This window comes from Microdochium trichocladiopsis, assembly GCF_020744255.1.
Source record: "Microdochium trichocladiopsis strain MPI-CAGE-CH-0230 chromosome Unknown B0I36scaffold_2, whole genome shotgun sequence".
NCBI classification, from domain to species: Eukaryota; Fungi; Ascomycota; class Sordariomycetes; order Xylariales; family Microdochiaceae; genus Microdochium; species Microdochium trichocladiopsis.
Genome location: NW_025763545.1, coordinates 690927 through 715896, shown reverse-complemented (window position 1 = coordinate 715896; position 24970 = coordinate 690927). Strand labels below are relative to the sequence as shown.

The 24970-nt window shown below is 55.9% G+C and overlaps 7 protein-coding genes across 7 annotated transcripts; 4 read left to right on the top strand and 3 right to left on the bottom strand.

The window, feature by feature from the left end:
* Positions 1-400: 400 nt before the first annotated feature.
* On the bottom strand, positions 401-1623 carry B0I36DRAFT_313670 (uncharacterized protein). Its single transcript, XM_046152659.1, has 2 exons — positions 1163-1623; positions 401-1065 (listed from the first exon to the last, which is right to left on the bottom strand). The coding sequence occupies exons 1-2, from the start codon at positions 1477-1479 to the stop codon at positions 474-476; spliced, it is 909 nt and encodes a 302-aa protein (XP_046016398.1). The 5' UTR covers positions 1480-1623; the 3' UTR covers positions 401-473.
* Positions 1624-4759: 3136 nt separating this feature from the next.
* B0I36DRAFT_402775 (uncharacterized protein) lies at positions 4760-6432 on the top strand (the record flags this gene model as incomplete). The annotated part of the gene is made up of 4 exons (XM_046161738.1): positions 4760-5269; positions 5338-5552; positions 5677-5759; positions 5889-6432. 4 exons carry the CDS (start codon positions 4760-4762, stop codon positions 6050-6052), a joined length of 972 nt encoding a protein of 323 aa, XP_046016397.1. The 3' UTR covers positions 6053-6432.
* Positions 6433-7065: 633 nt separating this feature from the next.
* Positions 7066-9404, top strand: B0I36DRAFT_236997 (copper amine oxidase 1; the record flags this gene model as incomplete). Its single annotated transcript, XM_046149508.1, has 2 exons — positions 7066-9032; positions 9092-9404. 2 exons carry the CDS (start codon positions 7066-7068, stop codon positions 9402-9404), a joined length of 2280 nt encoding a protein of 759 aa, XP_046016396.1.
* An 850-nt stretch (positions 9405-10254) lies between these two features.
* On the bottom strand, positions 10255-11264 carry B0I36DRAFT_215474 (DHS-like NAD/FAD-binding domain-containing protein; the record flags this gene model as incomplete). The annotated part of the gene is made up of 2 exons (XM_046148960.1): positions 10255-10991; positions 11111-11264. Coding segments are annotated over 2 exons (891 nt in total), but the record flags the coding sequence as incomplete, so codon positions are not given.
* Positions 11265-16034: 4770 nt separating this feature from the next.
* On the bottom strand, positions 16035-16682 carry B0I36DRAFT_313665 (uncharacterized protein). The gene has a single exon (XM_046152658.1). It carries the CDS (start codon positions 16473-16475, stop codon positions 16134-16136), a length of 342 nt encoding a protein of 113 aa, XP_046016394.1. The 5' UTR covers positions 16476-16682; the 3' UTR covers positions 16035-16133.
* A 1109-nt stretch (positions 16683-17791) lies between these two features.
* Positions 17792-19676, top strand: B0I36DRAFT_345415 (uncharacterized protein; the record flags this gene model as incomplete). Its single annotated transcript, XM_046156355.1, has 2 exons — positions 17792-17835; positions 17933-19676. 2 exons carry the CDS (start codon positions 17792-17794, stop codon positions 19674-19676), a joined length of 1788 nt encoding a protein of 595 aa, XP_046016393.1.
* Positions 19677-23207: 3531 nt separating this feature from the next.
* B0I36DRAFT_313663 (uncharacterized protein) lies at positions 23208-24151 on the top strand (the record flags this gene model as incomplete). The annotated part of the gene is made up of 1 exon (XM_046152657.1): positions 23208-24151. A coding segment is annotated over exon 1 (710 nt), but the record flags the coding sequence as incomplete, so codon positions are not given.
* Between the last annotated feature and the right edge of the window lie 819 nt (positions 24152-24970).

Here is a 24970-nt window from a genome sequence, read left to right as displayed (position 1 = left end):
GGTTGCAGACGTGGTCGAAGCAGTACGTGCCAGCAATCTTTTCGACAGGGTCGAACACCTAGTTCTTCTGACACTGCTCGTTGAGAAAGCCGGGTCCTGCAGCCACGATCTGTAGCATGAAGGCGATGAGGAACAAGGGCAATGCCGCGGAGAGGGCGAAGCGTTGTGCGTGAAGCATCATGAAATCTGCTGTTGCTCGTCAGGAGGGGCTGTAGTGGTTGCTGGTTGTAAAAGGTGGCGGAGAGAATGATGTCTTCTCGGTTGAAGCGAGTTTGGGTTGGTAAGTAAAGAAAAAATAATGCTGTGGCCGTGCAGTTCCTGGACGGCTTTCTTATACCGTCTCAGCTCTCGGCCAGATCCTCGAACTCCAGCACGACACAGCACAAGGAGGGCTGAGGCAGGCCGGAGAAATGTTTCAATTTCGAATCATTCATTCTGTCTGCATCTTGAGCTCAAACCTTGTCAGACGTCCATCAGTCCTGCTTGGTGGCTCTCACAACCCATAATGGATCTCGGGACATGCCCACTCCCACAAACCTCATCAGGCTCGCCAAGCCCTGAGAATTGTTCCCGTTGTTGTTGTTGCTGCCATTGTCCTCTACACTCCCGTCGCTCAATTCGACAATCTCGATCTGCTTCCAGCCGGAGAAATGCAGGTGGTCCCCGACCATCCGCAGTCTCTCCTGCTCTGAGATGCGCAGCCACCGACTCACCACCTTGGTCGGGAAACACCGGTTGCTGATGACGAGGTGAACCATGCCTCCCGGTGCGGTCGCCCTTCTAAGGCTCTCCAGTACCTGAAGCGGGTTTGTCAGGTAGTCGATGCTCACAACGCATGTTGCCGCCGTCAACTTCTCGCTGTCGTCCTCTTTGCTGATCAGACCGGCACAGGACAGGGCTTTGTGGATGTCCGGGTCGACATTCAGGTCTGTCGTCAGTGTGCTGTCAGCCTTCAGGACCGGATTGGCCGCGAGCTCCTCCTTGTTCATCCCCAAGCCTATGATGCGCAAGTCGCCCTTCTCTGCTGCATCTGTGATTGACTCTGGGTAGTGGCTGATCCAGCTCCTGCTCATCACAGCGAACAATCAGCCATGGCCATCCACACAAACACACAGGGTGTGTGTGTGTGGCGTTGCCTTTGCGGCGAGAACAGCCAACTCACGAGCAAAAGTCAAGCAGCCGCCCCTTGCGCGGCAGCACCGCATCGTAGTACTGCCCCAGGGTCGCAATGGCTGCATCGTCAATGTGCGTGACCAGCCGTGCCTCTCGGTAAAACCGCTTGTCTGGGGAGGGATCGTGGCGCGTAAAGTCGGCAGCCGTGTATGGCCATGACTGATGGCGGGGCTCATACGCCTGTATCGGCCATTGAGGAGTATCCGTCGATGACATGCTGCGAGTTGTGCTGCTTGTGAACACGGCTGGTTGTACTTCAGCGAGAAAGGATCTGTACGATTTGAGAGATCGCAGCAGCGGAGACATGAGACAGTCAGCGATCAAACGTGGGAGCTGGAGATCAATACAACTTGTCTGAATTCGAACTCCACGGATAATGAAATATTTAATGGTATCATCCAGGTGATTCAAGACGGAGACTGTCGATACTTTGACCTCCTTGGTTCATATGGACATTGGGTAAGTTGACATGTCAATGATTATGTCAATGATTATGTCAATGATTATGTCAATGATTATGTCATCGATTTCTTGCTTCCCCGGTCTAGCCCATGTCATTAGTGCAACAGCTACACACATTTCTCGTACGCGTAAGCTTCCCAACTGATAACTTTATCACGATGAAATCCAAGGTGGACAAAATAATACGGAATCAAGAATAAGTAGACTGCGTTGACGTATAAAAACGGAAGCACAGTGCCTAAAATCGCAATTGAAGCGGCAGCTCAGGAGTAAAGGAAAGATGCTCACCTGCGACAGACTTTCTTACACCAAACTACACAGCGACTACAAGGTGATGTAGGGACCGCGTGAGCAAAACCGAAAACAAAGGATAGAAAGCCTCTCCTTGTGCAAGTAGAGTCACAGCTCAAAGGCTTGGGTCCTTCCACCGACTGTGACAAATACCTACAGGGCATCCGTTGTTGCAAGCCTCTCTGCAATCTTCACTCGCTCTGTAAGCGCAATACATGGAAGGGTCTCGTCACGGATTGCCTCAGCCTATCGATTTGACCTTTGTGACTCGTCAGAATCTTCTGCTGGGTGATTCACTCCCATGAGTCAGGGCACCTCACACGGCACAGCCTGACCGACCACAGAGATGTTGATGCAAGGCCGTTCTCTAGCACTTGCAGAACATCCATGCCTCCTCCTCAGCTATGTACGCGGCTGTGCTTCTATGCCCTTTACCCCCTCGAAATATGCTGCCGGGGCAAACAGAATCAGGACTCACTTGCGACTGGCTCACATGTCAAATCTGTACAATCCTGGCTGGACCTTTGGATCCTTTCCGAACAACGGGTAGGCACGGATGTCGTCTGATAACACGAACAACCTGCGGCCCGTCGTTCCATGGACAAGCCTAGAACGACGAATCACGATATAGTTGAACCGATTAGGGCACCGGAGGGGGACCCGGTAAGGATCCGATGCATGTCACAACGGGCAGGCAGACGCCGCTGGTGCTTTGACAGGACTTCGCGGCGACCTGAGATGTGAGCTCGCCCAGGCCTGGCCACTCCCACCGGATGGCAGGGTTAGCCCTTGCAGCGGGCTGAAGCGAGATGGGACGGTTAGATCGTACGGAAAACCGCGGGCCAGGGGTCACTATCTCGCATGGGCTGCAGGGCAAGCAGGCGCGCCATAGAGGTGTACTGTACTTGACCATGGATTTCTCGCAGCTTCCCCTTTGATTCCATGCAGCTGACGAGCCCACCTTGACACAGGACACCCAATCGGGGAGGCTGCCATGGTTGAGGCTGAGTCCGCAGCCAGGGCTCCATGTCCCTAGTAGGCCAGGAGTTCCCTATGGTGATGCGTCCGAATGCCCATGGCGAAGAAAAATGTACCTAAAGCTTGGTCTTGGGCACAAGTAAGCGGTCCCATATCCTAATCCAGGACATCCTAGGACTGCAAAGCTAAACCATCACGCGAGCAAAACTCGTTTCCACAACGTGGTGGCTCACATCAGCCGACCTTGCCCGATTGTTCACTCTTCCCGGGTTTGAGATTTGTAATTCAAAGAGCCCACTCGATAGACATATCCCAGCCTCGAAGGGTGTAGAAAAGGCCATCGGTGTTCAAGCCCGCAATGTCACAGTGACACGCCCCGAGTCGCAAGGATTTTGTCGTCATCAAGGCTGAAGGGCTCGCCGCGCGCGTGGGGGGTTCTGCGGGTAGGGATGGAGGCAGCCTCAAAGACATGGGGCAGGGGTTGTTCGGATAAGGCAAGACATCCTTGTTCGACGTTGTTGAGCAAGTCAATTTGTCAAGGTAATTGCGTCGTCCCGCTTTCAAATATTTTTGCTATGCACGAGGATATGTATCGGATAACTTGGCTTTTGCCTGTCTGCTGTATGATCAGTCTAGATATTTGCGGCTTGCATGCACTCGAGTCGCAAAAGCCGGATTGCGGGTTATCTCAATGAAGAAAACGACGGCGAGGGAGCCTCCTTGAGAAGTCTCCTTGATGGAAGCTTTGAAGTTCCCTCTCCCACTTCGTGGCCCCCTCCAGCAGAGCAGCAAGTCACACCGGTATCGACCCAGCTGCCAGCGAGGAACGAGGTATGGTGCTGACGACGCAGGTCCGACCCGGCTCCGAGAATTTCGTCGGCTACGGCAAATCCCGCCTCTCCTACCGGCCCGGAGTTCCGACCAGACTCAGCCCACCCCTTGGTCAGCTCTCGTGTTGCATGGGGTCGTCCTCTGTCATGATGCATTTGTATTACCTTGTCTCTAAACCACGTGCTGAGAGGGGATTGCAGGTGGATTCGCTGAAGAAGGAGATAAGTTCTAGACTAGGTCCCTGGTGACGGGCCCGGTCTAACCCCCGGGCCTTTATTGGTTCCCGGCTGCCTGGTCAAATATCCTTGTCGACACGGGATGTCACCTCTGATTGCCAGTGGGAAGTCTCACTCAGCCTCCTTTCACCCTTGCAGCGACCACGACCGGTAAAGCACAGTCAAAGGCGGTGGTGCGAGGCTCCTGCTTGCTGCAGACGGGGAATGTTGTCAGCTGGCAAGTGTGCGTGGTGCGAACGGGCTATCGTAAAGCTGGGAAGACTTGCTAGCGAAGACTTACTTGACAGCTGAGATGCTGAGCAGTCTCAAGTATCTTGTGAACAGGCCCACCTCGCTGTGTGGAAGAGGAGTCTCTTTGCCAGCTGGCCAAGTCCCCTGCCCGTTAGGACTTTGGAAGTTCCCGGGGGCGACTTTTTGTGGAAGATGAATTGGGCTTTTCCACGGCTCAACAGGTTGGGAGCGAGATATTGAAGAGTGTTGGTTTCCAGGGTCAAGAACACTGATTTTGGTATATAAACACCAGCTTGCCTTCGGCTAGCAAGCAGCATTCCAGGACAAGCCTTGCGTAGTACCTGCTCATTCTCCCACAATCCCTTCCATTCTCTAGCCAGGAAAACACATCAGCAATGAAGTTCTCTACTTGCAGCCACTTGCTGTCTGCCTTTGCCCTTGCAGCGGCGGCTCCCCACAAGTCTTCTCGAAGCACAGAGGTTGCTGCAGTTAGTGACATTGCCGTCCCTGTCAGCGGGCATGCACAGTCACTCTCGCCTGAGGAGGTCAAGGTCCTCATGTCGGACGAGAAGGCCGAGGAGATCCGCCAGGAGCTTGCTGCTGCTGGCATCAGCAGCGCGACCTCCGACTTGGACTTTGTCCCGACCAAGGTCTCTGCTGCCGCCGCCTCTTGCAAGACCAATGTCCGCGTCGAGTGGAACCGGATGACGGCTGCAAACAAAAAGTCCTTTATCGATGCCATCGTGTGTCTAACTAAGAAGCCCAGCCGCGGTGTCACACCTACCGATGGCACTTATACCCCCACCCTCTGGGACGATCTGTACTGGACGCACAGCATCCAGGTCAACGGGGTCCACTCGGTGGACACGTTTCTTCCATTTCACAGATACTTTGTGCACGTCTTTGACAAGCTCCTCCGGTCCGAGTGTGGCTACACAGCGCCTCTGCCGTGGTGGCGCGAGACAGACGCTGCCGGAAAGGTCAAGAGCACGAACCTCTTCACCTCGAGCTACTTTGGCACTTTGCCAGCCCGGACCTCCATTGCTGGCTCATGTATCAGTGACGGCGTAGGTCAACTCCCTTCTTTTAGATTTCTTTGGAGCCAGTCAGAACTGATGATATCCCGGCGTCAAAGCCATTCAAGGGGCTCAAGGGCACTTTCGGCTGCGTCGCTCGCGGTGAGAACGCGACCGTCACCGCTCGTGTGACCAAGGCTCGTGAGAACGAGTGCCACGGCAATGCCACCACGACGTATCGGCAGCACCGCATCTGTGTCGAGTCGACCAACCACAGCGACATGCACATTGGCATTGGCCCGACAATGGCGGACGTTGCCCTGTCGCCTGCCGAGTGAGTGCTCTTTGCCCTTCTCACTCGTCTTTCGCCCTCTCTCTCTACCTTTTTCTACATCATGGCGGATTTCCGATGGATGTTGTGAGATGCCTTGAAGCTGACCATGCTTGTGGAAAACCAGCCCGATCTTCTGGATGCACCATTCGTACATTGACTACCAGTGGAAGCGCTGGCAGAACGTTGCGAGCTCGCGATCGACATCTAGTAAGTTCACCCCCTACTAAATACCCCGACTTCGGCTTCGCGGCTGTAGACTCTATGGTACTACTGCGGGTATTGGGCCACACATAAATCATGACTATTGTATTGTCAGAGCTGACCAGACGGTGACAGTCGAGGGCTGCTACAACCCTGGCTACGGCTCAGGAGCCCCATGCCTGGCTCTTGAGCTTGACCACCCGCTTGGTGTCGACGGCATTGTCCCCGACATGACTGTTGGGGACATTCTCAACACGGAGAATAACATCCTGTGCTACACTTACGACGACTTGTTGTAAGCCGGCGGGTGGCTGGACGTCGTGACCGGGTTGCCTAGGCCACGAATGGTGAAGCGCTAGTGTGAGCTTCCTGGTAGCAAATCTACTGGACGATCAAAGGTATCTGGTCAGCACGACTGGAACAGTGACAACATGGAGAGCGCCATTAGTGAAACTCTGGAAACCCCAGATACAGTTGTCGGGATGGGCAAGCGTGAGGCTTTGTCGGGGGACGGGGGGTTCCCTTCATTGATTAGCACGATATCTCCATGGAAAAGACTCAGCACCAGCATGACGCAGCAAGTGTGGAATCTGCACCCAACAAGCTTGAACTGCGTGACCCGTGAACGTGACCAAGCAGCATCGAATCGCGCTGCATGACTCCTCCTCTCCCGATGAAGTGCCCATCCACTGTGGAAATGCCCCGATGGGGCAAGTCCTGCCCTTTACTTATCTCGAGGTGGTGCGGAGATCCCCACGGCGCCGAAAGCGGGGGAGCCCAACGGCCGCATGCCATGGAAGGCGCGATCCCCACCCCCGTCCCGTGCCTTGATCGCTGCTGCTGCGGCCCGTGCTCAAGTACTTATGATGATGGACAACCTCCTGGGCTTCTCGTAGTAGTCTGTCAGAAAGGAAACATAAGACAAGATCAGTCGTGTCAGTTGTGTCGTCAGTACCAACACGAAACTGCCTTCCATCCGAGCACAGTCTGCCTCGATCAAACTGCGGCCGGGCCTCATCTGCAAGACGCTTGTCCGCTACTGCGTGGGTTACGTTATCTTGCAACCCTCCATCTTTCCAGTTTGATTGGTTGCAAGCCCAGATCGCCGGCATCTGAACCTCTTCGCTTGCTGCTTCCTGCTTCCGAGACCGCTGCCGGCCAGGAACAGTGTCTCCACCACCCTCGGGCCTTTTAAGTTCGTCGTCGGCCAACGTCTGACGCGGGACAGACATCGCTCTGCCAGTTCTCCTCTGGAAGTACGACCCCAACCACCAAACATATCGTGTAAAGAGCTCTAGACCATCTCGCAACCATGGCTCAACCCAATGGCAGTGACACGGCTCTTCCCCCCCATCCCCTCCGTCCGCTGTCACAGGAGGAAGCTCAGAGGGCCAGTGCCATTGCGATCCAGGCCTACGCCAAGGACGTCAGCACGACCCTCACCTTTCGTATCGTCCAGCTCCACGAGCCAGAGAAGGCCGAGCTCGTCGAGTTCCTCAAGGCAGAGCATGCCGGGGCGCAGCCGTCCTCCGTCCCGGCCAGGCAGGCCGAAGTCCTGTTCGACGTGGTGAAAGATGGACAGGTCCAACTCATTGAGCTCATCGTCGATCTCGACGCTGCCAAGGTCGCAAACACGAGGTCGTTCCCCCCAGTCGGCCACACTGGTCTCATACCACCCGAATTTGGCCAGTTCCAGGACGCGTGCCTGGCGTCCGAGATCTTCAGCGAGGCCATGGCCGAGTTTGACATTCCCGACAAGTTTAAGATCATCATCGACCCTTGGCCGTACGGAGGTCCCGACCCGGATGAGGAGATCCCGCGCTACATGCAGGGCCTCGTGTACGCGAGGGACTCGAGCAACGACAACCCGGACTCGAACCACTACGCCTATCCCCTGCCCATCATCCCCGTCATGGACATGACTACCAAGAAAATTATCCGCGTTGACAGGATGGCTACTGGCGGAAAAGGTGAAAGCTTGCACGCAGCCGCCAAGGCCGACAAGCCCAAGAAGCTCTTTGAGCAGTCTACTGGTGCAGAGTATGTCCCTGAACTCCTCGACATTCCTCTGCGCCAGGATGCCAAACCCATCAATGTTGTCCAGCCCGAGGGCGCAAGCTTCAAGGTTCACAGTGACAACCTGGTCGAGTGGCAGAAGTGGCGGTTCCGTGTGGGCTTTACACCCCGAGAAGGCGCTGTGCTTCACGATGTCTGCTATGATGGCCGCCCGATTGTGTATCGTCTGTCCTTCTCCGAAATGACGGTACCGTACGGTGACCCTCGGCCCCCGTACCATCGCAAGCAGGCCTTTGACTTCGGAGATGGTGGCTGCGGACGGGCTGCCAACAACCTCGAGCTTGGCTGCGATTGCCTCGGCGCAATCCACTACTTTGATGCATGGATGCCTGGTCTCGATGGCGAAGCGACGCTATCGAAGAATGTTGTTTGTCTTCACGAGCAGGACAACGGAGTCGGGTGGAAGCACACAAACTTCCGTACTGGTAGAGCGGTCGTCACGAGGCTCCGGGAGCTCGTCGTCCAGTACATTGTCACCCTGGCCAACTACGAGTACATCTTTGCATACAAGCTTGATACCGCTGGCGGCATAACGGTGGAGACCCGCGCAACGGGCATCGTAAGTGTTGTGCCAATCGACTACGGCAAGACTTCGGACTACGGCAATGTCGTATCGCCCGGCACCCTTGCGCAGAATCACCAGCATATCTTCGCTATCAGGGTCGACCCCAGTATCGACTCGTACAGTGCCGAAGAGACTAGTGTCGTGGTGGAGGAGACACATCCCATTCCTATGAACCCAGAGACCAACCCACATGGAAATGGTTACGAGATCCGACGCACAGTTGTCGATCGCCCGCGCCATCTCGACGCGGAGCCAAAGCTCAACCGTGTTGTCAGGATTGAGAACAGCACCAAAACGAATCCCATCAGTGGCAAGAACGTTGCATACAAGTTCACACCAAGTGCGACGCAGCTTCTCCTCGCCGACCCGGGAAGTGTCCAGGCTGCTCGTGCACAATTCGCCACGCACCATGTCTGGGTGACAGGCTATCGTGACGGCGAACTATGGGCAGCCGGAGAGCTGACGAACCAGTCAAGGAGGGAGACGGGTGGTGTCAGGGATATGACGGAGCGAGGAGATTGGTTTGCGGGCGCTTCTGAGACTTCTGGAGGGAGCGGCAATGGGCAGCAGAGCAGCCCTGTGATCTGGACCGTATTCGGCCTGACGCATAATCCCCGCGTCGAGGACTGGCCCGTGATGTAAGTGGGCGAAGAACTCTCGACAGCCCGGTGACCTGTGCTAACAAAACAAATGGAAGGCCCGTCGAGATTCACCAGATACACATCCGCCCCGCGGACTTCTTCACCAGGAACCCGGCGCTGGACGTGCCAGCGAATGCCAACAAAACGAGCGTGCTCGTGCCTTGCTGCAATCGGAAGGATTCGGGCGAAGAAGCCGCAGCTACGAATGGTGATGCAAGCGAAGGAGGGGCAGTGCAAAAAGACCCAGTCACCCATCTCCAAGGCACCAAAGCCGTGGACCCGGCGGAGCTGCCCCTTAGGACGGACAAGGACAAGAAGAGGCTCTCGACAACGCTGTCAGGCTTGTTTGGGTTTGGCAAGAAAGCTTGATGGACAGCTGCGGTGTCTTGCACGCTAGATTGGAACTGCTTGGCGTTCGAATGACAACGAGGACCCCGAGATGAAACACGGCGGCCAGTTTGGGGTAGAACGGTGATTGGTCTCAGTACTAGCCCAAGCGTGATATCAGACACACATTTCGAGAAGTCTAATCTCCATGGCTCTAACGAGCAAAGGTCATAGATCAGTTCGTCACTTATTCAATCTACTAAGCTGCCTTAGGCCCTCCACCTCCTCCTGCTGTACCACCGCCATCGTCTGGTTGTATGGGGGTATATGTGGCTACGGAGCCGGGTTTTGCTTCCTCCTCCTCCTTCTTCTCTGTCGCGTTGCTCGCCTCCTGCGAGCTTTGTCTATTATCACCATCGCCCGCATGCAGGCCTCCCGCACTCTGCGCTGGGGCGTGTCGTTGTGCAGGAGCATCCGTATCCGCCGTTGCAGCAGCCCGCGCACCTCCTTGCGCACCGACTGACGGAGCAGATGCCGGTATATCCATTTGCGCATCTTTTCCTGGTCCTTGACTCTGTGGTTGGCCTGTTGCCGTTTCGTTTGTGCTGGCTGGTGGTGGTTGTCGTTGACTTGGTGTCTTGTGCTCTTCTTGTTCTTCTGCTTCTGCTGCTGCATCATCACCATCCTGCTTAGCCACACCGCCATCGTCAGTCTCCTTGCCAGCAGCAGTAACAGGGTTGTCGTCGGTGAGCCCCAACCTGTCCTCCATCCCGGCGACCAGTTCCGCAATCGTGCTGTCGTTGATGATGGGACCTTCTCCTCCTGCGTCCTCCTCCTCCCCGTCCTCGTCCTCGGAATCCGGGACGGGCGCCCACGTCGACTTGACGCTGCGCTGCCGGGCGGCCTCCTCCTCGCCCACGATGGCGACCCACATGTCCTCGAGATCGTCGATCCAGCCCAGGTGCTCGGCCAGCCTGCGCACGCCCGCGTCGCAGCTGTCGAGGCACAGCACGTCGTCGGGGCGCGTGCCCAGGTCGCCCACGCGCTGGAGGTTGAAGAGCACGCGGGGGACCCCCTCGCGCGCCAGTCCGGGGAGCAGCGCGAACGGCTGGACCGACAGGCTCGTGCCGAGCACGAGCACGAGGTCCGCCTCGGCGGGGACGTGGCGGTTGTCGAAGAAGGTCGAGGGCAGCTGCTCCCCGAAGAAGACAATGTCGGGCTTGACCAGGCCCTCGCACCCGGGCTGCGCGCAGCTCGGCGGGTCGCCCAGCTCGACGTGCTCGCGCATCTCCCTGTCGGGAAAGGGCGTCTTGCAGTCGATGCAGCGCTGCGAGGCGAAGCTGCCGTGCGCCTCGACGATGATGTCCCCCGGCACCCCGGCCGCGCGCTCGAGGCAGTCGATGTTTTGCGTGAAGAGCATGCGCAGCAGGTTGCGCTTGGCGAGCAGCGCGATGAAGGCGTGCGCGATGGTCGGGGAGAAGTTGCCCGGGTACAGCTCGCGCGCGAGGACGTAGAAGGGCGCCGGGTTCTCGCGGAAGAAGTCGATCTCGAAGACGGCCTCTGGGTGCGGCAGGTTGAGCCGCGCGAGGTTGTTGTACAGGCCGGTGCCGGGGGAGCGGAAGTCGGGGACTAGATGGAAGGGGACGAGGATGTAAGGTCAGTATCTGTGCAATCTTGTGCGGCGCCGGTGGCGACAACTTTTTTTGCCGAGGGGAAGGGAGGAAGGGGGAAGGGGGGATTCGGCATACTCCCGGCGGCCGTGCTGATGCCCGCGCCCGTCATGGCGACAATGTTCTGGGCCTTGCCATCCTTGATGTACTTTGCGACGGCGGCGAGGGTGCGGTCCGACAGCGTCTCGGGCGGGATGTCGTCGTCGACGAGGGAGGAGTTGTCCTGGCCCATCCTGTAGTGGTGCCGACCCCGTCGCGATCCTTTGCCCTTCTTGTTCTTGGGTACCTGAGGATCCGCAGAGCCCTTCTGCCCACGGTGTTGCTTCTTCTTGCGCCCTATCTTGTCGGCGCGCGCTGCTCGTCGTTTCCTACGAGGGGGGGAATCGGTGCCGCAGTGTTTGGAGCCAGCGGCAGTACTGAGGAGGAGTCGATTTGAATGTCGTAGCGACCCAAGGATGCCAATGAGCGGGGTCGGAGCGCTTCCCAGAACCTGGTGCCCGTGGAAAGTGCCGTTGGCGAGCGTAGTCCTAGGAACGCCTATCTCTTGTCCTTGTCAAAAAGGAACGTGCTGAAAATGCGCCTGCGCGAAGCTCTCCTAGGGTGGAGTGGAGCCTGCGGGGTTCGCGGGATGGCCTGCACTAGCGCGCTCCGTGACGCCATTCTTATCACATGTTTATCGTGATCGCCGCTGGAAGGGACCATAGACAACACCGCCATAATCCAACCTTGAGCAGCTTGAATGGTGATACTTTTGGGTGACGACAAAGTTATGGGATTTGGGTCTCCATGACCTCAAACGTTCTTATTAGTCATTAGCCAGGTGAACATTCTCGCTGACGATATTGTAGCAGGAGTTTTCCCCCTTTGTACAGCGTCCGGTATTACAGGATCTCGCCTTCAGCGATGTCACATCAGTCACATGGTGCCAGCGACTCATTAAATGTCATGGTCGAGATTTTCGTTCTTCTTCGTGGGTCTGGTCCCACGGGGAGATAGAACTTGACTGGCGATTCTTGGCACTTGATGCACCACTATGAGATTTTCTTTTTCGGAACAACTTTGTATCAGGATATGTCGACGAATTAGATTCTGGCAGGACTAGCAGCAGTGTGTCTTTCGAGGCATCGCGACAGCACTGAAGAATTTCTCATTACTTCTGAGCAGAGATCCGACTTCAAAGGTATCTTTGATCAGCGAGAGCGACCGGAAAGGTGGCTGACAAAAAACCTTTTGTCACAAGGTGGTCGTGAACACGTCTCGCACATCTGGGGCGCACGTTGGGCCAATAACAGCATTCCATTGCGCTCGAGTAATATAGTTCCAGTAATGCTTGTTGTGGCATATGCGGTCCACAAGAGTCATGCTTTGGTGATCGCTGTCGTCGAAATATAGGCATATCACATGTAGGGTTTTAAGTTGAACCCAGCAGCTAGCTGTGATCTGGACAGTGACTCGTGCATATATTAGCTCCCAACGTCGTTTAGCCGTGGTCAATATACGCATGGCCGTATGGTTCTGTTAGTTGTGGAATAGCCAAACTGCTCAGGATTGGTGCTCTCCTACCTGAGTGCTATCACTCGGGCCCAGCGATACGCAAGAGACTGTGGCTTATTGGGGCGCGGCTGCGGTCGCATTGAACAGTGTTCTGTTATTTGCAACCGCCGTCATGCCCAGTGAGGAGGCAGAACGCCCTCGGACTGAGGAAAAGTGCTATAGATAGACCATCAAACACGCCAAGATAAGGCAGATATAGTCATGCCTATAGTCAGCGACGCCCCACACGGTCTCGGAGACCACCGCCAAGGTGCCTGGAGATGTTCTCTGGCGCCATCACACACGACTACCGCTGGTGCAGCCGAGTCCGACACCATAGAGTTGTGCGATAAGAATGCAACAGCAATCGCCCTGTGCATCTTGGCGATGTTTCGAGGGTGATCCTAATCACTGACGAGTATGAACCAAGGTGTTTGGAAACGAGGACCCCCACACGTCCAAATAAGCTCACACTCTTCCGAGTGTCAAGACCGGGATTAAGAGTGGGAACCTCGAGCCAGACTGAAGCATTTACAATACTTGGCATTCTCGCAGCTGCGTGACAGACCAACGGACATCATTGGGGCTTTGCGGCAGGGACTAGCTAGACACCGCGTCCCACTTTTGTTTTCTGCTATTCCTGGGGCAGCACTGCCGCCATAGCTGAAACACGTTTTGCTGTTCGTGATATCATTGCCCTTGTCGATCCGCCCGCCCTCCCGCCTCCGAGCCTGTCCAGTTGGGGACTGGTCCAGCACGGCAGATGCATGTTGCAGATCCTCAAAATAAGTTCCCTGGCCAGATTCCCTGTCAATCGAGTCAACGTACCGGGGTCCTTTCGATCATGATGCTGGCTGCTGCACGCTTAAATGCTCGGCAGGAGCAGTGATAGGCTGGCCTGGCTGGTCTGCCTGTGCTTGGCGGTATGACGGTGCGTGTCTACGTGCTTCTGCTTTGCCTGCGAGATGCGCTGGCACAGGCTTGGCTGTTCTCAATGTCACCGGGGCCGTCCAACTTGTCTTTTCAGAAGGGATCTGAGAGCTTGGCGAGGTGTGGCTCGAAGTATATAGTTTGCACCTGGCGAACAATCAGCAGCACATCTCGGTCATCTTCAACACACTCAAGCTTCTTTCACCAGCGCGCTACTCATTTGTTCTGGCTGTTAAAACAAGCCTATTTCCGCATTCACATTTTTTGCATCGAACGAACCTTTAATATCCGTGGCTTTAAGCACGCCTCGCCTCTCAACCTTTAAAAACCCCCCAAAAAGACAAAATGTACACCAAGCACCTCAGCACGACAATCATCATCTCCATGGCCTTCCTGGCCACGCACGTCTTCGGCGCCCCGACCACCCCGCACGACCGCGAGTCCAGAGACATAAGCCACACCGGCTCTGATCAGGGCCTCGGCGCGCGCCAGACATTCACTGGCCCGTGCTCGGATACAAACTGTGGCGCGGCCGGTGTCAACTGCCGCGCGGACGGCATCAGGGGGTGGTGCGTGCCCTTCCCGTCGTCGCTAGCGCCCGAGGGATGCGTTTGCAGTCGCGCCTAGTGCAGTTGCAGGATTTGTGGATTTGGGGAGGGAGAAGAACTTGGTAATGAGCGTTTGATCACAGAATAGAAATGAGGAATTTGGGCGACACGAAAGCTTGAGAGCGATACATTGCAGAGCTCGAGTTGGACTGGATGTAGCAACCGACAAAATTATAGCCGGCCAATTGAGGGACTCCAAAAAGAACTTGGCGACAACCACATCCGCGCCATCAATGGCATCACACTATCCACCATTCAATAGAGCATAGAGTCTAAAGTGACGTCGACGGACACAAGCCACCGCATATACTGTGATGGCGAGAAAGGATGTGAATGTAAGAACAAACGCACAGAACGACTTGGCAAAATTAATGAGGGGCGATTGGATTTTATTAGTTTGTGGCACCCAGCACGAGTATAGGTCTTGACGGATGACGTCTATGCCAAAAAGCTGCTATAGTCCATAATCCCTGATTCGACGGCATGAATCACTGCCCCTATGGTCTTCACTTAATCAATTTCTGCAGAGCGAGCTCAACTATCATCAGAGTATACTCAGAAGTCATCCACAACCAGCATAACTTCCACTATATCTGTTTCGGTTGCTTCTTTCCGGCAATTCACATCGCTGTGATCTCGACTACACATACCAGATTTTGTTCTCCCCATCCAAAAGCTCGATCGGGGCACTGCTTATGGTCGACCTCCCCCATTGTTCTTTTTGAATCGCCACCAGCTTCACGGCCGATGACCTGCCCTGTATGCGACCATTTCCATAACCTCTTATCACTCCCTCGCTCCACTCTACTCCTCACACTATCACGACCATCGCCCTGCGTTATAAACAAAAACCCCACATCTCCGACTTTACCATGTGACTGATGACCACAGGTTTCCTCAGCCTCACACGTGCGCTCTTCCATCGCAACACATCACCGCACGCCTCCTTTCAAATCACATTTTGAACCACGATCCCGACCGTGCACAATCTGGGCAGTAAGGACGCAGATGATCCAATCCTCGCGTCGCGTGTACTGTGCGCTGTGCAAGGTATGCATCTCGTACTACCGCTCTTGTCGTTGTTACGCCATGGCCCAGGGCAGGTTGGGTAGACTAGGTAGACGTTTTCTGCGTGGACGGCCGCGGCACCTGCCTTCGAAAGAAGAAGAAGAAGAAGGCAAAAAGTAAAAGTGATGCGCCCTATCGTCGGAAATGCACCCAGCTGGTGCGACAGCCGCTCGGTTGCAACACGTATCTGGACCACAGTTCCACTTTGCCCTCGTATGTCGTGGTGCCCTATGATTACTATTATGCCGTTCCCCCGCCGCGTTTCGACAATCGTCCACCAACTCGTGCTGTGGAAAGCAGGGCAAATAGATATCTGTCAAGGGCGTCCTATGAGGGCCAGGCAGATCCCGAGATGGCGTTTGCCACCCCAGTGGGCATGTTTGCGGCAGCGGACTCTCGAGTATCATGAGGACCAACTTCGCGAGATCAAGGTCGACAGCTGCGAGGAAGGTGAAGGCCCAGGTGCACCTGGCTATAGGGTCGCATCCCTGGCCTACAAGCTGGGGTCAGAGGTACCTGGCGGAATACCCAAGCACATTGATATTGGGTGTCGAGAAAAGGTCTTCTGGCCGAGAAGAGGCTATCAAGGAGCAAGAGGCATTATACTGTCGGACAGGCATGATGAGTGAGGGAGAACATAAGCTGGGTAGTGAAATTCAGAAGACCCTAACCCTATATCGGAGTGAAAGTCTAGAATGGCACAGCGGCGTCGAAACTAATGGCTATCCCGCCCAGGGCGCAATATACACGAAGTTTACTTGGGGTTAATGACAAAATGATATCTACCCTCTCTACACGCCAAGTAGCTCTCAAGTGTTTGAATCGTTTCCGGGCAAGTAGATGTTGGCTACTTCGGTTCATGACTCAGTGCCTTTGTGAACCCAAGGACCGCTAGGATAGAATGATATGCCATCGAAATGACTATAGATCATGTGAAGAGTACTATCGCCGATGCACATTCTCTAGGCATAAAGGTAGGCAGCTGTGGGCAGGCCAGTATGCATGTGCGGTTCGGCCACAAAGCTCATACACGCACAGCGTTTGCTGCCAGTAAGGTGCCGTCTGGTCGATGGGGATGCGTCGTATAGACTTGCAGACTTGCACCTGGGTCGGAATCTGGGTCCAAGCATACTGACTGCATGGCCCCTGATGCACCGCATGCAACAACTAAGAACGTCGGTTGCTGCATAGCCCCAAGACAGCCCTGGCTGGAACGAGGAATCAGGAAAGCTTTTCTTGGGGCCAGGACTTTTGTCCGCTGCGCCGAATGGCAAGACCGTTGCAATAGCTTCTGGAAGCTCCATCGAGCCAACATAGCGGCGCCCACCCGGCCAGATACGCTACTATGCAGAGAAAGTCCCACAGTTTACTAGCGCGCCATGGTGCACGTGGTCAGTGGACAATGGCATTGCTGTGCCTAGCCTCGGGCGGGATTCCCGTCCTGGACGATGCCCACGATCTTGGTTGCGTGAGCAGATCTTGCTTTCTGTGGGTGATGTGCTGTGTTGTGGTGCTCCCCTGATCGTTGCCGAGCCCACATGATTGCTGTGGAGGACATCATGGCCCACGATCGGATGTGCTCGTGCTGCCCTGAGCGAGGCGGCTAGCCTGATTTATGCACCGGCGTCGCTCAGGGATGGGCGGCAGGGATTGCGGTCCACGAAGTCCAGTTCATGGATGCTGTTGTTGCGGTGCCGGATCTGCCTGGGTGCGCTAATGCAGGAACAGGCGTGGTGGGCCCGGGTGGCAGGTGGGGCGCTGGCAAGTGGAGACCGTTCTCGAAATGACCCGCCCAATCAGCGGCCGCACGTCTCCCTGCGCGCAATCTCCCATGCGCGCGCTGCTCCCGCTCCCCCCGACCTCGCGCCTCCCTTTCTGGCTCGCTCTGCCCAGCGTTCCCCGCAGGACAGGTGCGAGATCAGGCGATCAAGGCCTTCCATCCCTTGCGTCGCTCAGCCAGGCCCAGCAGGGCGACATGCATGGCACGCTCTGGCGCGCGCCACAGGCACAGGCAGCGCACGGCTGGCAGGCCAGGGCAGGGTCCTCCCCTGCGACGGGCAGGCGCGCCCAGGCACCTCGTTCCCACCTGCCAGCTTTCCAGCTCCTGCTCCCCTCCTCCTCCTGCTCCCCTCCCTCGTCTGTCTTTTTTTCCTGCTCGTCAGCTGCGCGCGCGTCACCTTCTCCATCTCATGGCTACGCGCCACGCCATCGACGCGAGGGCTCACATTCCTCGCTGATCGTCCGCCCTCGCTTTGCTTTTCCCGCCACTGGGCACCACGCTCTCACATCACCGTTGACGCTTCTGCCCGTGGCTTCTCCGTCGCGCGTCTCACCACCACCAACAACAACGTCTGTCGCCTAGTAACTGCCGCCGCTGCAGCTTTGCTTACGGCTCTTGTCCGCAATACATTTCAACCCATCCAGTACTGCGCCCAATGTTGCTCTGACCTTGACGCTCGAAAACTCGCATCGTTTCCGCTCTTGCTCCCACCAGCGTAGTCTCTGGCCACAGGCGACGACATTATCCGGGCCAAGGGTCCCATCAACCCCGGACCGGCTCCTTTGCCACTGTTCAACCCGAGCACTTGCCCCTGAGAGACCCACGCCCTAAGCCGCCAAGATGGTGTCCCTTTTCGGGATGAAGCTCGGAGGTGAGAAGAAGAAGTAAGCCAACCACAAGTCACTGGTCCATTGCTTGGAGCCATGCAGGCTGACCTTCCGACAGAAAAGCCGACAAAGACGACACCCTTCCGTTTCGCAGAGCTCGCTCCCGGTCCCGTGGCGCCAAAGAGGCTCCCCCGAAGGATGAGGACCTGCCAGCGGTCCCACGGGGGATATTCTCGTCTGCCCGCCCGGGCTCGTCGCAATCACAAAAGTTCTTCAGCAGGAAGAGCAAGTTCTTTCCCTACGGTGCTGGCGCTGACGGAGCCTTGAGTATGGCGAACCTCCCACGGCCCAAGGCCGACGATGAAAGCCCTCTTCCGAGCCCGGCTTTCCTGCGACCAACAACCTCGAATCCCAACCTCAACACCTCTTGGAAGGGGGGCTCCACCACAAGCCTTGCAGCACCGACTCGGCCGAAGATCCCTCCACCGCCACTTGACCTGCTCTCAGCGCCTCAGTCAACACCTGGCACTACCACTGGCACTGGCACCAAAACGCCCAAAAGCCCACTGGGCGCATATGAACTCACCCTGAACCTCCCTTCAGAACGTCTTTCTCTGTTCGGCGACTTCGACGAGATGCTTAGACCCCCAGAGCCTTTGCGCATCAAGAAGCAAAGCCCGACCACAAGCAAGTTCCCGGATTCAACGCAGCAGATGACCAAGCCGCCTTCGCCGCCTGTGTCCGTCCAAGCCTCCACAGCCGATGATGCTTCCATACCAGAACGACCCTCCCGTGTTGGTCAGGAGAGCCTCGAGAGGTCGCTCCGGCGGGTAGACTCAAACCAGACCTACGGCAGCCGGAAGGAGCTCGAGAGCCCCATTGATCCGGCTGCATCTGACGTCTTTGCCCTGCCAACGCCTCCTATGTCAGTCGCTCGAAGCAGTGACGAGAGGCCCTCGACAGGTGCCAGCAACCAATGGGGCGAGCCAGTGATACAGAATGTTAGGGGCAAGCGGGATACCATGATCGTCAAGCCCACCCGGAGAATGTCGTTCCAGAAATATGTAGAGGATTTCAGCAAGGGCCTACTGCCTCTTTCAGATGAGCCAGCGCCTGCGATCCCAGCAATGTCAAGCAAGCGAGCCGAAAGACCTGCACCGCTCAATCTCAACATCAGGAACGACGTTGCCATCCAAGCAGCGCCACGGAGTGCGCCATTGGGACTTAGCCAGCGTCCCCTGCTTGCGCAGATCGACAACAATCCGCGGCCGCCAGCTGCAGCTGCAGCTCCTCCACTGTCCGCAGGAATCCCGTACAGTCGACCCGCGCATCCGTACACTAGCAAGGTGTACAGACCCTCGGCTGATGAATACGGATGCTTCCCCGAGGATGGCCAGGACGACCTAGAGGAGGATCGGCCCCCGACACCTGACAGCCCCTTACTACCACTTTCTGGTCCCCTAGCTTCTCCCCTTATCAGACCCGATGTCGAAGAGGAGTCTGAAGATCCTCTCGAGCGGATGCGGAACTTCCGGTTCCCAGCGGTCAAGCCTGACGAGAACACTCTCACCCCAAGATATCGACCGCCGTCCTCTATACGAGAGAGCTTCCACACTGCAGATTGGCCACTGCCATCACCCGTACATCCCCCAAAGGAAGTGGTCCCAGTCTCTCCTCGCCTGCCTGATGCACAGCCAGATGCTCAAGTGCGCTCGTTCAGCCGTCCTTGGACACCCAAAAAGGACACCACCCCCTTATCGTTGCATGACTCGCCTGAGTCTTTTCACAGCTCTGTGACACGTCCGCATATAGCATCACAGGTGGCTAAAAGCGGACAGAACCCACAACCGCAGAGCCCAGTGGCGAATGGTTTTGACAGCAAAGGAGGTTTCTTTTGAATGGCAAGAAGTTGTGGACAGATTTTTCGAATCACGTGCGAACCTGGGAGCGCGTCTAGCCAGCACTTTGCATTGGCGTTCAAACCAGCGAGATTTTTCATTTGTTTCTTGTGTATCATTTGGTGGCGCACGCCCACCTGTCTTGGTGTTTGGGGATTATGCATGGAGTCTTCTAGATACCTTTGCTTTCGCCTGTTTTCGCTTTTGTTTTGGCAGATCAGTGTGGCAATACCCATTTGACGTTATTTGCTTCGTCATGTTGATTCAAAGAAAGTGAACCCGCGTGGGATCGAGGTGCTGTCCATTTTCCTAGCATGCGCATGTTCGAAAAAGGACATAGGGTAGTATTGTGGCAGTAAGCAGAAATCCAGCCACTCCTGGCGGCCAAAACATGCGTCAGTCAAACTTGGTGTGCACGAGAGTGGCATGGCGCCATGCAAGTCGGCGGGCGCTATACCCAACCAGCGCAACGTTCACGGGACAAATAGTATGACGTAGACGCAACGGACACAACTCCGACCGTATAGTCGGCCCCCCAGGACTATAGTACCTCAAAGAATGCAGAGATAAATGCCAGCGCTTGCGACTATTGCGAAAGCGAGTCCGCACAAGATTCCCCCCGGCACGTCGCGATGACCGTGGGGTTTCTTTTCTCCTTTTTTCTTTTTCTCCACGTGCGCTTGCGTCTCGCTCGTGCATAACCGCCGCAGAGAGGACCCCTCGGGGAAATCTACACACGCCGTAAGCAGACTTGGCCAGCGGGCGGCGTGGTTTTCCCTTTCTTGTGAAAAGAAGAGACGCATTGTGTGCAAGCCAGAACAAGACTGCCCACTCTGGTGGGGGCGGGGCGGGGGCGGCGAGAATAGCTGCAGTTCGCTGATGGTGGTTTCAAGAACTCGAAGCAAATGCAGATGAATGTGTTTTTCGAAAACTACTGAACCTCGCGTCGTGTTGTTGCTGCGCTGTGTCGTGTTGTATCATGATATAAGGTGGATGGTTGTATGGGGATAGAGAGAGAGAGAGAGAGAGAGAGGTAGGTGTGCTCTGAAGTGATTCTATGTAGCTGGGGAGAGATCGGTCAGTGAACTATTCCCAGGTGGATGCTTGCTTGTTTATTTGTTTGTATCTATGCTTGCTTGTTTATTTGTTTGTATCTATGCTTGCTTGGTACGGCTAAGGGACGTGTCAAGAACGCGCGCTGTGAGCGCCGCAGCTGGATACGAGAAGAGCTGAGGCAGCTGGAGGAAATGAAGGGACTGTGGAAGGCATGTGTATGTTTGTAGTGTGTGTGTGGTGTATTGTTGACAGCGGCTACTGGCTTCAGTTTGGCCCTGCTTGAGAGTGCGTGTGGGTGTACGACTGGAAGTGCGGCGGAGGTGAATAGGAGGTCTACTATTGCGGCTGGTATAGCTTGATCCCCGGCTGATGTGGCGCTTGTGATAAGTGATAGAATTCGCGGTTCGGAGGCTTCGGTTGCCAGAGAGGAGTTCGAGAAGTCGGCAGAATCTGTATGGAGTGAGCCCGTGGCACAGAAGCCTGCGGTTCACACCACTTCTCTCGCGCGCGGCTCTTGTTGGTCCGGCGCGAATCGGCTTGCTATACCCCTTGTGCTCAGCGCTCTGTGGCATCCAGTCGTTGACCCATGGTCGTCTCCAGCATTGTCGCGTCGAATCTGAACACCACCAAAAGATGTTTACGCCAGGAAAAAAGGTTAGGCCCACGGGCATGCCAAACAGGCCACAGCTTGTGAGGAAGGGGTGGTAGGGGCCTCCACAGATCAATCTACGGGGTTCCATGGACGGGGGCGCAGCTGGCGCCCAACTTGCACTACTGTCCTCATTTCGTGCCCGAAAACCTCTCTGCTAGGTTGGTCTCACACAAGGCCGGTATTTATTGAAAACATCGAAAACGAAACAAAAGTTTGCACGTCCACCTTTCGTTCATGTGTGTCGTGCTTGAACTCCTCAAGGTGCCAGCCAGACACAACCGAGACTTGTGAGCGAGAACAAATCAATTCATCTTCCTCCTCCGGCCATCGACCTGAGGGATGGCAGGATCGCCACCATCAACATCCCATTAGTACCTGCGGCTGAGGGGCACCTGGCGTCTCGGCTTGTCGTATGGCTTCCTAAGCTCCAAAGCACATCATCATCGCGCATGAGCCAGGCAACTCGGCTACTTCCCACCTGACGAGCGACTTCATCACGACCACAACCATTTGTTAAGGTTTGATCGATATCCATGCCTCGCGTGCCTCCAAGCTCTGCTGCAGCCTAATGCAATGGCATGAAACACTTCGCTGTTTCCATCGTGCATCTGGCTGGCGCTGTGGGCCAGGGCAGCAACCAGCAACACGTTACCTAGTCACTCGGATTCACCTGGGGGGGGGGGGGGGGAGCCAAGTACAACATCGTGTCTAACGGTATCACGATCGCCTCCTAAAGCATCCGATCATCCGACCTCATAACTCTGTTGGGAGCTGCGCGTTGCGGTTGAAAGATCCCCAGTACGAAACCGACACGTCATGGTGAGGCTTGGGCCTTCTTCACCCCTTTTCCCCAGGACCTAAGTCGAAGGAGCTCATGTCGACTCGAATAGATTCCGTTGATTGCCAATCCCAACCTACACGAGCTAGTACCGTACGTGGCACCGCAGTTCTCCTTTGGCCCCCCACCTTCCCAGGAACCACCCTCTCTTACATTCTGTTGAGTTTGACTGGTAAGACTGTTGCCCGCGTGTACCGCTTCTACCGCCAGAATGGGAGAGAGGGGGGGACCATTGGAGATAATGCTGGGTTTGTCCTAAAGCTTCGGGCGCGCCTGTGCGTGGGTCCTTCAGGGACAAAAGACCCCGTCCGTCGTGAGATGAGCAGGGATCGTAGGTTGGCATAGTGGGGGAGCCGGGCGGGAAACACAGAGAAAAGGGGAGTAACGAGCTAGACGCAAACCAAGCCCGCCGCCTGTCTGAACACAGTCAGAGTCGGCTGATTTTCGTGAGCTGCAATCCAGAAAAACAAAACAAAAAAAGGCAAGAGTGGGAGCGCCTTGGACAAGGAGAGATAATGCATAGCCCAGAGTGGGGGAACGAAGGTTCTAATGGAGAACCATGCGAGAGGGCATTGTGGGAGAAAGAGAGCTACTTCTTGGGCCCTTTTGTTTTGGAAAACCTCTCGCTCGTTTGTGCCGTCCTCCCACCCCAGAAGCACGGGTTCCTCGGGCTGTTACCCGGCCCTCGTGCCCTTCTTCTGTTGGTCTAATCTTTTGGAGACCCGCAATCAACCTTTCGTGACTTCGAAAGACTTCCATGGTTTGCGTCAGATGTGACCTAATAGTCCAAGGGACATGCCTGGCCATGGCGGGAGGAAGGATAGTGTGGGCGGAAAGCCCCCGGCAACGATTGGCGGAGTACTCGAAAGCGGCCGGAGAGCCGACCAAAATGTCCAAGCAGATTACGCCAAAGCTCGCATGCAAGACTTTGCCAAAGGAAGAGCACCAACAGAAACAAGAATTGGAGCCACCTCGCTTCGCAATGACAGCTTTATTGCTCTAGTGTACGTGAGGCTAGCAGTTCGCCGAACCCTGTCTCCACGGCTGGCGGCAAGGGGACATTCTCGTGATCGACAATCTGCACCTTGTGTGGATTTCATGAACAAGAATGAGATCAAGTTCCGTTCAGAATTGTCCGCAAAACGACATGGCAAAATCCTGGAAACACCCGTGTTCTTGTCTGATCCCCCTTGGCGTCTGGCAGGAATTTGCCGACTGGACGTATCCCCAGATGGCCCGCGATGGGTCAATCGCGGTGCTGGACTACCGTTATGATGCCCTCGCTGTTCTTTCTGACGTGCTTGCTGCAGAAACGGTTTCCCACCACGCCTCCGCTCCCGATCGTGGGGGGCTGGTCAAAAGTCATGGCGTCCATCTCTGCAGGCTTGTCCGTGCCGTGTCTACCGCATTGCTGGGGGGATTTGACAACAGAGATGAGAAACTGTGGTACGATTGCACCCCCATCTCTGAGTGCGTAATTCACTCCACGGGGACGCTCATATCGAGATGGCATCACCTGCTCGTTGTATTCCAAAGCTATGGGGATGCCTGCACAGAAGATGAGGAGAGATTTTGCCATCCGGATCATCGTCCCCGGCGGTGTTGTTGTCTTTGCCCGCTCCTCGGGTGTCTCGGCTTCAACATACCGATATGGCTGCGTTGGCCGATGATGGCGCAACAATCTAAAATTGCTCACAGGGCTCGCAAGATGTTGCGGAAAAAGGAAGAGCTTCCGCCATCGAGACGCAAGCAGGGGTGCTACTGTAGCGGCGAATGTCGGCAAACCGGCGTAGGGGGCGGCCAATCATGCCAGCCTAGGTGAGCCAAGAAACGTGCCGGGCTCTGCGCATCACGGTGAGCAAGACGAGGGCAAGAGAATGTGGTGGAGTGTCGACTGTCGAGGGCCTGGATGCCTGAGTGGTGATAACTGGCGTGCATGTCGTCAGCGTACGTCCTCGTTGCCCCAGCACAAGCACGCAGCGTAGTGGGGCCGCTTCCCGAGGCCGGGGTCGGGCAATTGGCGCTAGGCCGCAGGCGGAAATGCAACTACTTTGGCTGCAGCCAGTGACGTGAAGGTGTCGGACTGCCAGCCGACAGCAGCGCGCCATCTGATTGGTCGTCATGTTTGCGCCCAATCAGCGCGCGTCGCAGCACGCAATACCACAGCCACGGGGCCTCAAGAGCGTAGGGGTCCTGCCGTGGCAGCGTCGTGTGCCTCCCGTATACACCATGCGACGCTCGCCTGGTCCAGGGTCAACTGCGAAGCTGTTGAGTGCCCCCGCGGCCTCTCGCTGAGTGCGCCTGTGCTTGTGCAGGCTGCCGCTAGAAAGAGTCTTACCCTCATCAAACTGCCCAACCGGGCGGCCGTCAAGGAAGAGGGTGCAACTTGCCGAGGCCGCAGGACCCTTTCCTCGAAACGGGAAGCTGATCAACAAAACATAAACTTCACAATTGCCTCTTGCCACTACCCCCAGCTTGGGAGGCGGGCATCACAGCTGCACAAGGAAGAGACACTATCCTCAAAGATGATAGGCGCTGCATTTCTCACCGACGTTGCGACGCGTCGAGAAAAATTGATTAGGGATTGAGTATGCCGGGTGAGCGCAAGTCCCCACGAAAGGAGCGCTTGGAGGAGCGCCAAATAATGCCATGACAATCACGCCGCATTCCTTTTTCGAAAGCTTGACTCTTGCACATCAGGATGCACAGATTGCCCTAGTGGCCTACTCATGGTCTTCCAGTGCTCTG